The sequence below is a fragment of the Triplophysa dalaica genome, chromosome 14 (assembly GCF_015846415.1).
Source record: "Triplophysa dalaica isolate WHDGS20190420 chromosome 14, ASM1584641v1, whole genome shotgun sequence".
In the NCBI taxonomy this organism is placed as follows: Eukaryota; Metazoa; Chordata; class Actinopteri; order Cypriniformes; family Nemacheilidae; genus Triplophysa; species Triplophysa dalaica.
This window is the reverse complement of record NC_079555.1, coordinates 816023-830700: the sequence shown is the minus strand read 5'-3', so window position 1 is coordinate 830700 and position 14678 is coordinate 816023. Positions and strand designations below refer to the sequence as shown.

At 38.4% G+C, this 14678-nt stretch overlaps 1 protein-coding gene and 1 long non-coding RNA gene across 2 annotated transcripts in view; both read left to right on the top strand.

Moving 5' to 3' along the window:
• pepd (peptidase D) overlaps positions 1 to 10307 on the top strand; it is a 41390-nt gene extending 31083 nt beyond the window's left edge. The window contains exons 10-15 of the mRNA XM_056766363.1: positions 7053 to 7121; positions 7429 to 7506; positions 7719 to 7867; positions 8171 to 8355; positions 8467 to 8658; positions 9133 to 10307. Of these exons, the coding sequence (XP_056622341.1) occupies positions 7053 to 7121; positions 7429 to 7506; positions 7719 to 7867; positions 8171 to 8355; positions 8467 to 8658; positions 9133 to 9261 (802 nt within the window). The 3' untranslated portion in view covers positions 9262 to 10307. The remainder of the gene's footprint in view (positions 1 to 7052; positions 7122 to 7428; positions 7507 to 7718; positions 7868 to 8170; positions 8356 to 8466; positions 8659 to 9132) is intronic.
• Positions 10308 to 11351: 1044 nt separating this feature from the next.
• On the top strand, positions 11352 to 13543 carry LOC130435616 (uncharacterized). Its single transcript, XR_008908821.1, has 3 exons — positions 11352 to 12170; positions 12362 to 12430; positions 12811 to 13543. It is a non-coding gene; the product is annotated as an uncharacterized LOC130435616 (long non-coding RNA).
• Positions 13544 to 14678: the final 1135 nt, after the last annotated feature.

The window sequence follows — 14678 nt, the reverse complement described above, 5'->3', positions numbered from 1 at the left end:
GGCCTTTAATATCTTCGGTCACTTTTCTGGTCAAGTAATTGTATATTGATTTGTCTAAAAACAAAAAGAATTTCATTTTTTGCAGTGTACTTGACTCTTCTTGGATGTCGTCACATATTTCATCTCTCAGCATCAGTGTTTTCCTACAGGTTTGTAAGTGAAACCGAGAGATTGTTTTTTTTCATAAGTTTTCCACTCTTATGTTCTCCGTCTCTAATGTTTCACCTTCCTGTCACTCAGTACAAATGTCACACGAGATGCTGATTTTTTTTGTTCCTCCTCTCTTATTCCAATGTTTCCGCCTTGAAGATGCAGATAAACACATGGGGAGGCGATGCGTTCTTCTCCTTGACAAGGATTCTCTCATATTTATAAAGCAATACAGCTGTTGTTATGGTTACAGGTTATAAATAGGCAGAGAAGGTGACAGGGGAACGCAGGACTGAAATCTATCCCACAATTCTCTGCTCCCCCGCTGAGCGAATTCTCATAGTTTGCTTTCATTAAATGTGAAGTCGTGACCTTATTGTCTGTGTAAATAATCTGCGTTAGTCATCGCCGGCCGTCCCCGGTGTTTGCGTGCATAACTCTTAATTGATTTAATGAATTCTGCAGATGAAGAATCGCACACGGATGTGTTGTAAATATGCTCGAGATAAAGCGTGACTTAATTTACGCTCTTGTTTTCCACGCGGCGCTGCTGGTGTTTGTCCCCGATCTATCCTCGTGTTTGGCATTTGAGTCGCACATGCGTTGTTGTGACTTTGTCGTCGGTCTCACACGTTTCTCAGTCGGTCTCTTCTTTTATCCGTCCCCAGAAAACATGCAGATACGACTCCTATTACGAGACGTTTGAGGGTTTGATGATGAGGGTTGTGTGATGGCTGCCGGCTGAGACTTCAGAGCCTTTGATATGTGCTGCGTCCCAGGAGCGGACGAGATAACATTACACTTTCACTCGGCTCGGGTTTGTGATATCAGGGGCTGATGGGAACTGTGATGTTGCGCAGATGACCTCTTACATTCAGGATCACTTCTGACGTTTCATTGTTGTTAGGATGTGGACTTCTGGAGGGTTTGAAATCTCTCATGTCATGAGATGAGTCCCTGATGAAATGGCACATGTAATGAGCTGAATTTAAGTTATCTTTCAGACTCGAATGTTATGAAGTTTTTATATGAATTGTAAACTTGTAGACGCATTTATGGTCCGATATTAAAGTCCCAGTGAAATAAAACATTTTATTTTAAAATTTTTTATTAAATATTGCAACACTTATTGTAAATAGTTGATCAATGTAGGTCATTCTCTTTAAACAAAACATTGTGTCCTCATAATCTTCAGTTAAAGTCTGAAAATGCACTTCTGCCCTGAAATGACAATACATCTTATATGATGTATGTTAGACGGCTTGGGCGGGGCATCCATTAACTCCTCCCCTTCAACTGTCAGTCAGCTGCCGGTTCCGTTTCAAAACGCAACGGCTGTTTATATACATCCAATCAAATCGCGGGGAAAGACGAAAGCCACGCCCACTAAAACCGATCGCAGTTGACGGGGACTTTAAACTTGCTGAGTTAGATAACCGCGTGCTATAACAAACAAAATCACTGTACCCACAATCCTCTCTGCATTTCTCTTGTTATGGATGATGTCTCGTGGATGTTTTAGACTCTTTGAAGCTTTAGTTTAAATGTCATGTGACGGGTGAACGAGCTGTTTCAGCCACTCCCGGAGTCCATTGAATAGTGTCAGAAACGATCGTTTTCTCTCCCTCTCTCTCACACTCTCTCTCCCCCTCTTTCTTTCTCTCTCTATCTCCCTCTCTCTTTCTTTCTCTCTGAATCTCCCTCTCTCTTTCTCTCTCTCTTCCCTCTGTCTCACTCTCTCTCTCTCTCTCTCTCTCTCTCTCTCTCTCTCACTCTCTCTCTCTCTCATATCTGTGTCTGAAGTCTGATAGAAGGAGCTCTCATGGACTATGAACGAGAGACACACTCTTCATATCTGTGCTGTAGATATATTTCACAGCCACGTCCCTCCGACTGCATTTAACCACTTTATAATTAGATTGATTATATAAGTTTTATAACAGGATTGCTTATGCATGACTTTCACTTTTATGTAACCAAACGAGGAGCTGCAGGAAGTTTCATTGAGAACTGGATCTGAACTCGCTGTCTCGTAAGCGTTAATGAGAAAATGTTTTGGTGTTCAGAAACTGATCATGAAGTGTAACTCTGATAAAAACACTGTCGGTGGTGTAAAATCAGCTTCGGGGTTCTTCAGAAGCTTTTTATCAAAAGAGACGTCTGGAGTCCTTATGAGCTGCAGGGTTCTTTAAACACCACATGTCTCTGAATCTGAATGCTGTTCTCAAGCTTTTATTCACACAACATCACAAGTCAGATTGATGACACTTCAGAGGACAAAAACATGAGATCAGATTTGACCTTGTTTATTAGTTTTGTGTCTTTAAAGATGACCCGTCTTATCTGATCATATTAAATGTGGCTGCAGGCTACTTACATTCTCATTTCTCACTGACACATTTGTTTGTTTGTGTGTGTGTGTGTGTGTGTGTGTGTGTGTGTGTGTGTGTGTGTGTGCGTGCGTGTGGATGCATGAGTACGTGTGTGAGTGTGTGACTGACTGAGTGAGGGAGTGTGTGCATGCGTACATGCATGAGTGTGTGTGTTTGCGCATGCGTGCACATGTGTGCACATGTGTGCAGGTTCATCGATGGCACCTGTAGGTGATGTTCAGGTGTCCTGAGCCTCTGTTAGAGAGAGACCCAGAGATTCTCTTGATTTTGAATCCTGATAAATCCTCCAGCACAGCTCTGCTGAGACCACTGATGAATGCTTTCAGAATAAAACACACAGGCTTCGATTTTTCCAGGAGAGAATACATTGAATATCCAGTTTCACTCTTAATCTCTTAGCTCAAACGCTTCTTTAATGTCAGGAATGTTTCCATTTTTACTGGAGAATCCCGTATATTGGCCCTGCTGGCATCGCAGGGTTATTCTTAGAGCCGAGCACCCGGGTTCTGGTTTCAATGCTTCTTTTAATTTATTCCTCCATCTCGCTCTGTTGTCTCGTGTCTCGTTTCATGTCTCTATCAGTAATCTCTTATTAAATCTCTGTTCTTTATTGGCTTTAATTGCAGTTTGTCTGAGCGTTAAGACGTCTCATTGAAGTGCTTTTTAAAGTTCACAGTTAAGTTTGATTAAAGTCTGTAGAAGTTTGTGTGAAATGCAGATGGACGAACCCCAGGGCTGCTCATTACTGAAGAGTCACACTGGACTTACTGCAGAGACATTACACACACAGTCACACACAGACAGAAAAACAGACAGACAGAGAGACAGATGGACAGACAGACGAAAAGACAGAGAGACGGACAGTCAGGTGGACAGACAGACAGAGAGACAGACGGACGGACGGACAGACAGACGGATGGACAGACAATTAGATGGATGGAAGAACGGACAGACAGACAGACAGAGACAGACAGTAACATTTATCAATTTACAGAGGTGATCTGAGACACTTCAGTCTAGTGCAGCACATAAAATGTTTCTAATGTTGTTTTTGTTATTATTACTTAATTATGACAACCAACCTATGTTTGATTGACATTACTTGGAATGGAAAATAACAAAACATGATTTTTGAACGAGAAAAGTCATCTGTTCTTGCAAATGAACTCCTCAGGTGACACAAACTGATCCTCCCGTGCATGTTGAGAAAGTATTTTAAAACAGAAAGTTTGAAAGTCTGAGATGAAGTTAAAGTAGAGAGAAATGAAGAACAGGTATATGATCACACTTTAATTTTTTAACCAGAAAGACTCCCAGACCTTGTCACATGAATGCCTGACTTGGATAATCTGGGGAAATACTTCACAATGGATTTACATTGTAGGCTTTTTACATGGAAGATGGATCCAGTGGTGTTTTATGAAATCACCAGACTTTTTTTAGAGCAAAAATATTGTGTTCTTCAACCTGTAGTGCACATTCAGAACTTGGTGAAATCTGCAGCTATATATGGACAAAGACTTTAAAGGGACAGTTCACCCAAAAATAAAAATTCTGTCATAGTTTACTCACCTTCGGGTTGTTACAAATGTCTTCGTTCTGATGAACACAGAGAAAGATATTTTTAAGAATGCTTATAACCAAAGAGATTTCGACCCCCGTTGACTCCCATAGTAGGAAAAATACAAAGTTAGTGAAACGTGCCCCAGAACTGTTTGCTGTTCAAAATACTTCAAAATATCTTCTATTGTGTTCAAAAGAACAACAAAAATGATGAAGTACTTTTGTCCTACTGTGGGAGTCAACGGGGGTCAAAATTTGTTTGGTTATAAGCATTCTTACAAATATCTTTCTCTGTGTTCATCAAAACAAACACATTTATGCACATTTGGAACAACTGGAAGGTGAGTAAACGATGAAAGAATTCGTATTTTGGGTGAAGTTTCACTTTGATGTATAATGATGATGTTTTCTACATTTAATGTTATGTTTTTAACACCTGTTGAGCTGCGATAAAAAATCCGCCCCGACTTTTAGGAATAACACACAACATGATTACATTCAAATTTATTAAAAGCGTAAAAGCATTACATATTGAATCCAGGCAGTGTGTTAATCTGCTCCCGATAGACGTTATTATCAGAGTTTGACGTTGAGATGGAAATTATAACTCTGAGATTTAGTTTTGAGATGATTTATACAGCTAAAATGTTTATCTGTGAATCCCTTTGGATGACTGACCGTGGGTGAATCCAGAGCGAGGAACAGCACAGCTCGTCCTAAACATGTAAATCTGAGTGATAACAAACAGCTGTCCCGGGTGACCGATGGGAAATGCCACAGTAACCGGCCACAAACACGCTATTTGATTAGGATTTACCTCAGCCGGATGAGATTATCCCTCCTGATCCGTGTCCTCCAGCTGTCCAGTTTCCAGCGTCTGAGTTTAGATTTTTAAGCACATATAAATCTCAGCCGTATGTTGTTAGTATGACAGGGAGCGTGAGGTCATTGATGTGTTTGTACGTATGATAAGATTGAGTAAATGAAGACTAAAGTTTGTGTTTCAAGTGGCACGCTAGTGAACGGATGAACCAGACGACACTTTGGGATTCTCATTTTATATACAGTGTTTTTATATTTTGTGTTTGTTGCCTAAATTATATTTTATTTCATCATTATTGACCCAAAGCATGATGGGAAAGTGATGAACATGTCTTTACTTCTCTTCCTCTTCTGCATGCGAGTCTCATTCCGTGGCAGATTTCCACCGTCTCTCATAAACTTTTTATGGCCGTCCCTCAGCCCTGCGGCACGTTGCCGTGTTGGACCGAGATCAGTGCAGCGTTTGGCATGTTGTGCCGTCGGCACACATGATGATACTGGAGATCTCCAGATAGAGGAGACGGGTGGATGTATCTGTGTCTCATTCATACACCAGCTTCTCTGTCTCCTCTGAGTGTGTTTGTCATGAAGTGTGAAGCCTCGTAAAGTAAAGTTCAGACACTCTGAATGAAGGATTTTACCTGAATGTTGTTCTGTCTTAACAATTTCAAGAAACTATCCATCACCTCATGTTCAGATCAGACAGAATAGTTATTTCAGAAAACACGGGACTGTTGATGCTTCACTGTGCAGAATTCCTCGTCTCCATGTTTTGCTGATATCAGGAGTTATTAATGTGTTGCTTTGTAGTTTCAAGCTGTTGTGAGCAGTTAGGGCTGTCAAACAATTAATCGTGATTAATCGCATCCAGAATATAAGTTTGTGTTTACGTAATATATGTCGGTGTACTGTGCGTGTTAATTCTGTATTCATCAACACATACACATGAATGCATACAGACAGGATGCAGTTGTGTTTTATGAAATCACCAGACTTTTTTTAAAACAAAAATATTGTGTTCTTCAACCTGTAGTGCACATTCAGAACTTCTGCTGCTATATATTGACACAGACTTTAAAGGCACGGTTCACCCAAAAATGAAAATTCTGTCATCGTTTACTCACCTTGAGTTGTTCCAAATGTGTATAAATGTCTTTGTTCTGATGAATATATATATATTTGAGAAGAATATACAATATAACAATTAATAAACGTTTATTTAGAATTTCAATTATTGGTCAATATAAATTAATATATTTAAATATTTCCTAAATATTCATGCAAGTATGTGTATGTTTGGGGTTTATAAATAGAAAATGAACATGCACTGTACACAGATATACATGTTTATTATGTAAACACAAACTTTTATTCTGGACGCGATTAATCGTTCGACAGCCCTATTATTAACATACTGCTACTACATGCTTATAATGAATGATTGGTTGCCTGAGTGTTGATATATGGTTGCTTAGATGTTCTGGGTGATTTGCTTGGGTATTTGTGCATTTTTCTGTAGTTGCTATGGTGTTTTAAATGACGCATTGCAGTCGCTAGGGTATTGTGTGTGGGTGATATGAAGTTGCATCATAAATATAAATAACTAGATGCCTCATTAGCATCTGCTTCTATGGGCCGCTATATGAAGGTCGTGCGCCATGTTGGAACGGTGCGAGCCAGTCTGTGTTGCCAAGTGTGCGGCTTTCGTGTGGACGGTTTACTGTGTAATTGTTGCTCAGGTTTGTTTAATCCACAGGTTAGGAGGGGAAGGACTTTGTTGTATAGCTGTCAATCGTGAGATTATTTTTTATGAATGTTCTGTTATTTGGACTGGTTACGGTAGGGTCGTGATGAAGGATTTTGTTTCACAGATCTGGCAACCCTGCTCCTGTCCGTTAACGCGCAAGCTGACTGTGTATGATTGTGAAAACATATTTTTTGTCGTGTAAAATCAAAACGTATATTTGCGACACTAACACATGACAACGACAAACTTATATCTGTGGGAAGCATCGTGTTTATACTGTTGTGTTTAGATTTTGTTTCGTACATTAAACATGTTATTATGGGCTAGATCTCTTCATGGCTCTTGATGTATATGTGATGTATGTTTGTGTGTTTCAGTCTGTTCGAGCATTACTGTTACTCTCGCGGTGGGATGCGTCACACCTCATACACCTGCATCTGTGGAAGGTAAAGCACTCTTGACTACACGAAAGTAAAGTGCCGAGTCAGATCTTGTTGTGTTAATTACTGAAGTTCTTAATGTCACACAAACACAACACAAGAGTCTTACGGTGCAATAATACAGAGAGAGAAAATCATTAGTGCTGTTCCATCGAGAGCCCAGCGCTACACTCCTGTCCCCTTCAGCACACTCCTCACAATCTCCATTAAACTTCTCAACTCTGTGTAGAAGAAATTATCATTAAAGTAAAACAAAATGAAATATCAAATGTGTTATTGTGTGTCATACAGTTAATATGTTATTCTTTCACAGTGGGAATAACTCTTCAGTCCTGCACTACGGACACGCTGGTGCTCCAAATGACAAAACCATTCAGGATGGAGACATGTGGTGAGCGGTTTGTTTTCCAGTATTGTGCTGTGATTCACATTGATTGATTTTACTGGCACATTTACACGTGTGTGCGTGCATGTGCACAAACTCAAGAAACTCCATCATCCTCCTCCTGTATAAGCAGTGACACACTGACCCCTGGTGGCCGTGAAGTAGAATTTCAGCACACTCTTGAGTACACTTTCTTTGTGTTTGTTTTATTCTGACAGTCTGTTTGATATGGGTGGAGAATATTACTGCTACTCCTCTGACATCACCTGCTCATTCCCAGCCAATGGAAAGTTCACATCTGACCAGAGAGCCGTTTATGAAGCTGTGCTCAAATCCTCCAGAGCGGTCATGGCCGCCATCAAACCAGGTCTTTATTGAACGGCTTCTTTTGATTGGTTGAGTCCCTGTCAGATATTTGATCGTTGAGTTTTAGATAAGAGATTAGTTTGTATATTTACAGTTTGACTGTATTTCATAGTGAAAGAAAAATATCAACCGTGTGAAGATTTGCATTTCATTTATTTTACTGCATTCAAAGTTTTGCAACTTTGTGCCAGACAACTAAAGATAAACAAGATTTTTTCTTTATTGGCAGTGGTGATCAATTCATGAATCAAATGACAAAATCGATCAATAAGATTTGAATGTGTGACCTCTTGTCACCGGTCAGGTGTGAAGTGGACAGACATGCATCGTCTGGCTGACCGTGTTCATCTGGAGGAGCTGGTTAAGATGGGTATTCTGCGTGGTGATGTGGACGAGATGATGAAGGTTCATATGGGCGCTGTGTTCATGCCTCATGGTCTGGGTCACCTGCTGGGCATCGACGTTCATGATGTGGGAGGATACCCAGAGGTCAGTTCTGATGGTTTGATTGATAAAGAGAGAGAGAGAGATTCATTAGAGAAACAACAATATCTTCAGGATTATATTGAGATGTGTCTCAGAGGTGTTTGTGCTCATCAGGGCATCGAGCGCATCGATGAGCCGGGTCTGAAGAGTCTCCGTATGGGTCGTGTGGTGAAGGAGCGTATGGTCCTGACGGTGGAGCCGGGGATCTATTTCATCAATCATCTGCTGGATAAAGCCCTGAACGCATCTCAACAGTGTAACTTCATCAACAATGACGTCCTGGCTCGCTTCCGCGGCTTCGGAGGGGTCAGAACACTTCTGTGTTATTATGACAAAATAACTGTGATGTCACAGTCTCCGATCATTACTTTAGATTTGACAAAAAAACACTTCAGAAATCTTCATTCATCAAAATTTTGTTGTGAGGAATTTGAAACTTTAGTTAAACTACTCAATTAGTACTTTTTAAACTAAACTGATTTGTTTTATGCTTGTGCAAAATAAGCATATAGTTATGCAAAATGACAAACAATTTTTTATAATGTATAACAAATAATACCTCAATATTACAATCATTCACAATCATATTCCAGTGGGTAGATTGAACAATTCCACAATTTGTTCAACATTTTACTACTTAAACACCATATACATGTTCATCTGTTGATATATTAGGCATGTTTTAATGTATTTGCATGGCCACAAACTTCTGTTTTCTTAATCTGTTACTTCAAAAATCACTGAGCAGTCTTGTGCGTGTTTGTGTGCGCTTGTGTGCAGGTGCGTATTGAGGATGACATCGCCGTGACAGCTGATGGTGTGGAGCTGCTCACCTGTGTTCCTCGAACCGTAGAAGAAATCGAGGCCTTCATGGCGGAGGGGACGTCCAAACCCTTCAGTCCAATCTAAATCACTCCTGAAATTCTGATGATGACACTCCTGTTCTGTATCATGTCTGGATTTATTACAGTTGAATGAATATCTTTGATATTTCGTTCAATAAAGGGAAATCAATCACACGTGATGTTAGTGTGTGACAGCAGATGCTTTGATGACAGTGAGATTCATTCTGTAAATCAATATATGCTGCCTGAGCCAATATTTCAATATCACAAGTATAACAATGAATTACAGGATCATTATGCATGAATGTAGAACATTTGAACATTAATTCTTGCAAAGTAACTCCCTGTGATTTACTCTCATAATCATAATGACGGTTCTTACATTTTTTAGCTGACTTGTGAAAACTCTTTTCAAATTTTTAATAAACATCTGATTGTTCTAGCATCTAAAACTGCATCTTAATATTTTTTAAATGATACCAGTTGGTTGGTTTGATAGAGAAGTTTTTTGATCTATGATCTTTGCTCAAGTTCCTTTAGAGGGAAATCTATTTTAAGGAGCCACTCTTGGTATGTCTGAAAATCACGATGTCTCTTATGAAAATATGTTTTTCTCGGCTAGTGCTCCTTTCCTGATCCTCCTGCCCTCTCTCTTCCCCATCACTTCATATTTTTCTCAACTGTCCTATGACAAATGGAAAAGCCTAATAAATGTGGGTAAGTGGGTAACCCACGTATAATGTGTAGAAAATGAATGAGGACTGATCTGATAAGTTTGAGGTGAATCTACTGTAAGTACTGAATGCTTATCCTTACAAGGAATGATTTCTGTATGAGGAACACAGAGATATAAATGTAAAGCAAGTTCGAACCTGGACATACAAAATAATACAAAAGAAGATGCAAAAAGAGACTTAACTCCACTGGGTGATGTAAGCACAAATGTTCCTGAGTTAATTCAACATGAATGTGAAACTGAAAATTACTTAAATCTCCTGAAATCTAAACAAGTCTATTGGATTGATTGAAAGGGTTTTATATAAGCATTAACCTAAAGTGTGAACTACAATTGTGTGCATTTTTATGAGCTAATAAATTTTATTTTGATCAGTCTGTGCATGCTTAAATGTAGCATTTAGTCTTGCTTAAAGGGATAGTTCAACCAAAAATAAAAAAATAAACTACTTTCAAGCTATTCCAAACCTTTATGAATTTCTAGGCTCTATTGAATACAGAGATATTTGGAAAAAGGTTAGAAACTATCATTTAGGCCTGTTCCATTGTCTAAAGTAACCTCCGGTCTGCCATTTTTTGGCCGATTTTCTTCGGAAGTGATGGAAAAATCAGAAGTGATGGAGAAATCAGAAGTGATGGAAACAAGCAAACAACGTGGAAAAGAGAAATCTGTCTGGATTGAGTTTGTGTTGTAATGTTAAATCAAAAAAATTACTTTTGCTTGCCCACCTGTTTTCTAGAAATGTAATCGTATAACATTACATTCCCCGGCGGAGATCAGATGACATGAAAGTGGGTTTTTCCACATTTGTAAGTTGCTTTAAATACAATTTCCAGTGGAACAAATGTAAATACTGTATATTTTGCATAAAGTGAGTGAATGTTCCAAACATTTATACATGCTCCGCCCAGTGAAGTCAGGTGTAGAAAACCTGTGTGTCAAATCTGGAGGATGCCCACAGAGAATATAAAGTGTTTTCCCCTTTTCGCTCCTTCAACAGTAGATCAGACCTACGAGCAACGATAGAACATGATGGTGCGCTGGGATAGCCGTACGAATATTACGTCTGTCATAGGCAGGAACAGAGTGGAACTTCAGCAGTACCGATGCACACAGATAAGTACCAATCTGTTCTCTTTCAAATATTTGGCAATACGGGCGTACAAGTTCAAATATTTATCACACTATGGTGTTACAAATAGAAGAAGAAGCTTAACTTTCTCAATGGAAACTAAAAGGTATATGTCTATTATGGGAAAATACACACAGGCGGAGAGTAATATCAATTTCTCTTTACTGTTCTAAATTTACGGTTTAGATCATTACTGGAATATTACTATATGGTTAATCAAGATATTACTAGTGCTGACCGACATGGTGGAAAAGGATCATTACTGGAATTATATATGGTTAAATCAAGATATTACTAGTGCTGACCGACATGGTGGAAAAGGATCATTACTGGAATATTATTATATGGTTAAATCAAGATATTACTAGTGCTGACCGACATGGTGGAAAAGGATCATTACTTGCATATTAATATATGGTTAACATCAAGATTTTACTAGTGCTGACCAACATGGAGATGAAATATGTGTCATTATATGAAGACTGCGCTACAAGAAAGCCTATGAAAAGATCTTACAGTCTATATTCTACCACGTTCTACTACATTGGCATACTACTAGTTGGAAGATGGATAATTGTTTAAATTTGATGATGTTGTTTCTTTTCCCTGTTCCTAATAAAGTACTATAGAACCCTACATTGTGTTTCTTTACTGCTGCTATTATGTAGGCAGAAATATGCATTGTTTGGTCTGAACCTACAGCATACTCTGAAAACACTGGGTTGTTTTATCCTATGGTTGGGTCAAAAAGAACATTTTCTGTGAAAAGTTTAAAAAGGTTGGTTCCTTTTTCACCCAACCATGGGTTAAAAATAACCCAGCATTGTGTGCGTGCACGCGTATGTGTGTTCACAAGAGAGATCTTGTGTCTGGTAAGAGATTAAACACACAGACTAATCTGCCAAATGAATTCATGTGAAGTAAATGTAATCAAAATGGCATGAGCTGATGAAAAGATAATACAAAGATAACCTTATATTTTGACTCTGTTTCAGAACTTGTACTTGACCTTTACATTGATGCTTATTTTCCCCGATTGAGAAACACCAAAGTTTAGATGTGGTGGAGGGTTCGGCTGCAGCAGCTGCTCCTGCTTCTAAATCAGGTATAAAACAGAAGTCTTGTGCTCAAAATTATTTTATTTGATTAGTTTTTGTATATATGACAAGAGCCTGACGCCGTATTTCACATGCACAGTAAAGGAATTAACCCCAAAGAAGCAGGTTTATAATGTCTCAAAGTAATGAGCATGCAAACAGCACAACTGAATCACGAAAATCCTGTTTTTCTATTCAGAGACAAGTTGATGACAACATTGACGGACGGCAAAGACCCGACGGAACACAGTGAGGGTGGGAGACGGCGGTAAGACCAAAGGCTTTCTAAGTAGTTATGAATGAACCTAAAACAAATAAACTTACTAAACTTAAAGGGCGCGTACACGGTGCGATTTTTGCTGTCGTGACATCTGCGTGGACATACAGTCTTTTGACCATCAGATATTGCACGTTTACGCCCAGTTTTACACACTTTTATAATAATAGTGTTAATACCACACCCGGTATATATTTATTCCACACTGTACACTAATGTTATATTTATATTTATTTATATAATAATGTATATTTATTTGTTTATGTATATCATTTTATATTTGTAATATAGTTCATATAAGATCATTTTATATTATATTGACTTTCCTTTCTGTTTCAGTGATGTATTTGTACTGTTTTTATGTTTTCCAGGGTATATCAATAAAGAACTTTCTAAAGGAAAGAGTGACCAGAGGAGAACTGGTCCCCCGGTGAAGTCTGGGTTCTCCCAAGGTTTTTTTCTCCACAACATTTTGGAGTTTTGGTTCCTTGCCACAGTTGCCACTGGCTTGCTCACTGGGGGAATATTGATGTTAATAAACTCTTTCCACACAAACACTTGGTCTTTATTTATTTGTAACAGAAACAACTGCTCAACAATATATGAAAAACCCCACTTAGAACACAACAACCAGCCTGGTCCTCTTAGTTTCTACCTATGCATAAACTAAAGTTTCAAGTTTAGTTTTATAACCACTTTTTTCTTCAATTCTGATGGATGGATAGGTGCTTGATTGTGCAGAGATTTAGATTACAAAGAATAAGATTAAAAAAATTATTCTGAATTGAACAGGCAGCCAATGAAGGGCCTTCAAGAGTGAAGTGGCGTATTTCATTTCTTAGAAGGAATCTAGATGCAGCGTTTTGGACCAATAGAAGACAGGCGATTTGAGCTTTGGAGATGTCACAGTATAAAGAGTTACAATAATCGCAAAATAAGACGCAATGTAATAAAAACATGAACAGCCATCTCCAAAGTCTTGTCAGTGGGAAAGTGTTTAAACTTTGCAAGTATACAGAGCTGGTGAAAACTGGATCCAACCACAGTGGAAATTTGTTTGTTGAATTTTAAAAGAACCCCCAGATTCTGAACTTGTGAGGAACGAAAGCCGATAAAGGTCCTAGGTCAGGGTTTTGGGACTTCATATTTTCTGATGGGCCAAAAACAATCACCTCAGTTTCATCATCATGTAAGGATAGAAAATGTATGACAAAAAAAAACATACAGAAAGCAGAGGTTTTATTGCTACTTTGACAGATGTGAGACAGCGCCGAAAACTGCGTGCGTGTGCTAGAAATGGAATGGTGGGAAACATTTTGCTTGGTTGTCTTTAAACCAAACTTTGGTTTGGTTTACTTAAGTCCAATTTGAGTCGGCATAGATTAAATCCTGTCTTGCTCGCACGCACCTCATAATGTTTACACAAAATTGTTATTTTACATGTGACATTTAAATTGTAAAACAGAGAGCTGATGGAACCAAATTTGCATTAGACAAACATCTTTTAGGACATCCCATTTTTTATCTTTTGGATGTGGTGGAACGGAAGCTTAGTGCATCCCACAAATCTCCATCAACTGCAAGACGCTATCCTATCAATATGGGCCAACATTTCTAAAGAATGCTTTCAGCACCTTGTTGAATCAATGCCACGTAGAATTAAGGCAGTTCTGAAGGAGAAAGGGGCTCAAACACAGTATTAGTATGCTGTTCCTAATAATCCTTTAGTTGAGCGTATTATGACAAATCTGTGTAAGTATTCAGTCTAGTGCAATGTTTAGAATCATAGTTGAAATGTATTTATAGGATGTTTGAAATTAATTTAAACAAAATAAATATGGAAGATTCCATATGGAACCGTGTCTTATAAAACGGAGTGTGGTGATGTATACATAGACAAAAAATAGGCATAGAAATATTCATAATGCACATATTGGGGATGATATTTATAAATACAGTACCATCAACGTGGCATCTTTCCACAAACTGGTATGAAATAAACAAACGCACAGTATTTTACATGTATGTTCAAACTACGTTTACATTATACACTCTTAAAATACAGGGGCCTTAAAAGGTTTGATGCCGTAGAAGAACCTTTTTTTGTCTAAATGGTTCCATAACGAACCTTTAACATTCAAAGAAACTTTACGTTTTATTTACATTTACATTTAGTCATTTAGCAGACGCTTTTATCCAAAGTGACTTACAAGTGGGGTAGGTAAAGGAAGCAATTAGG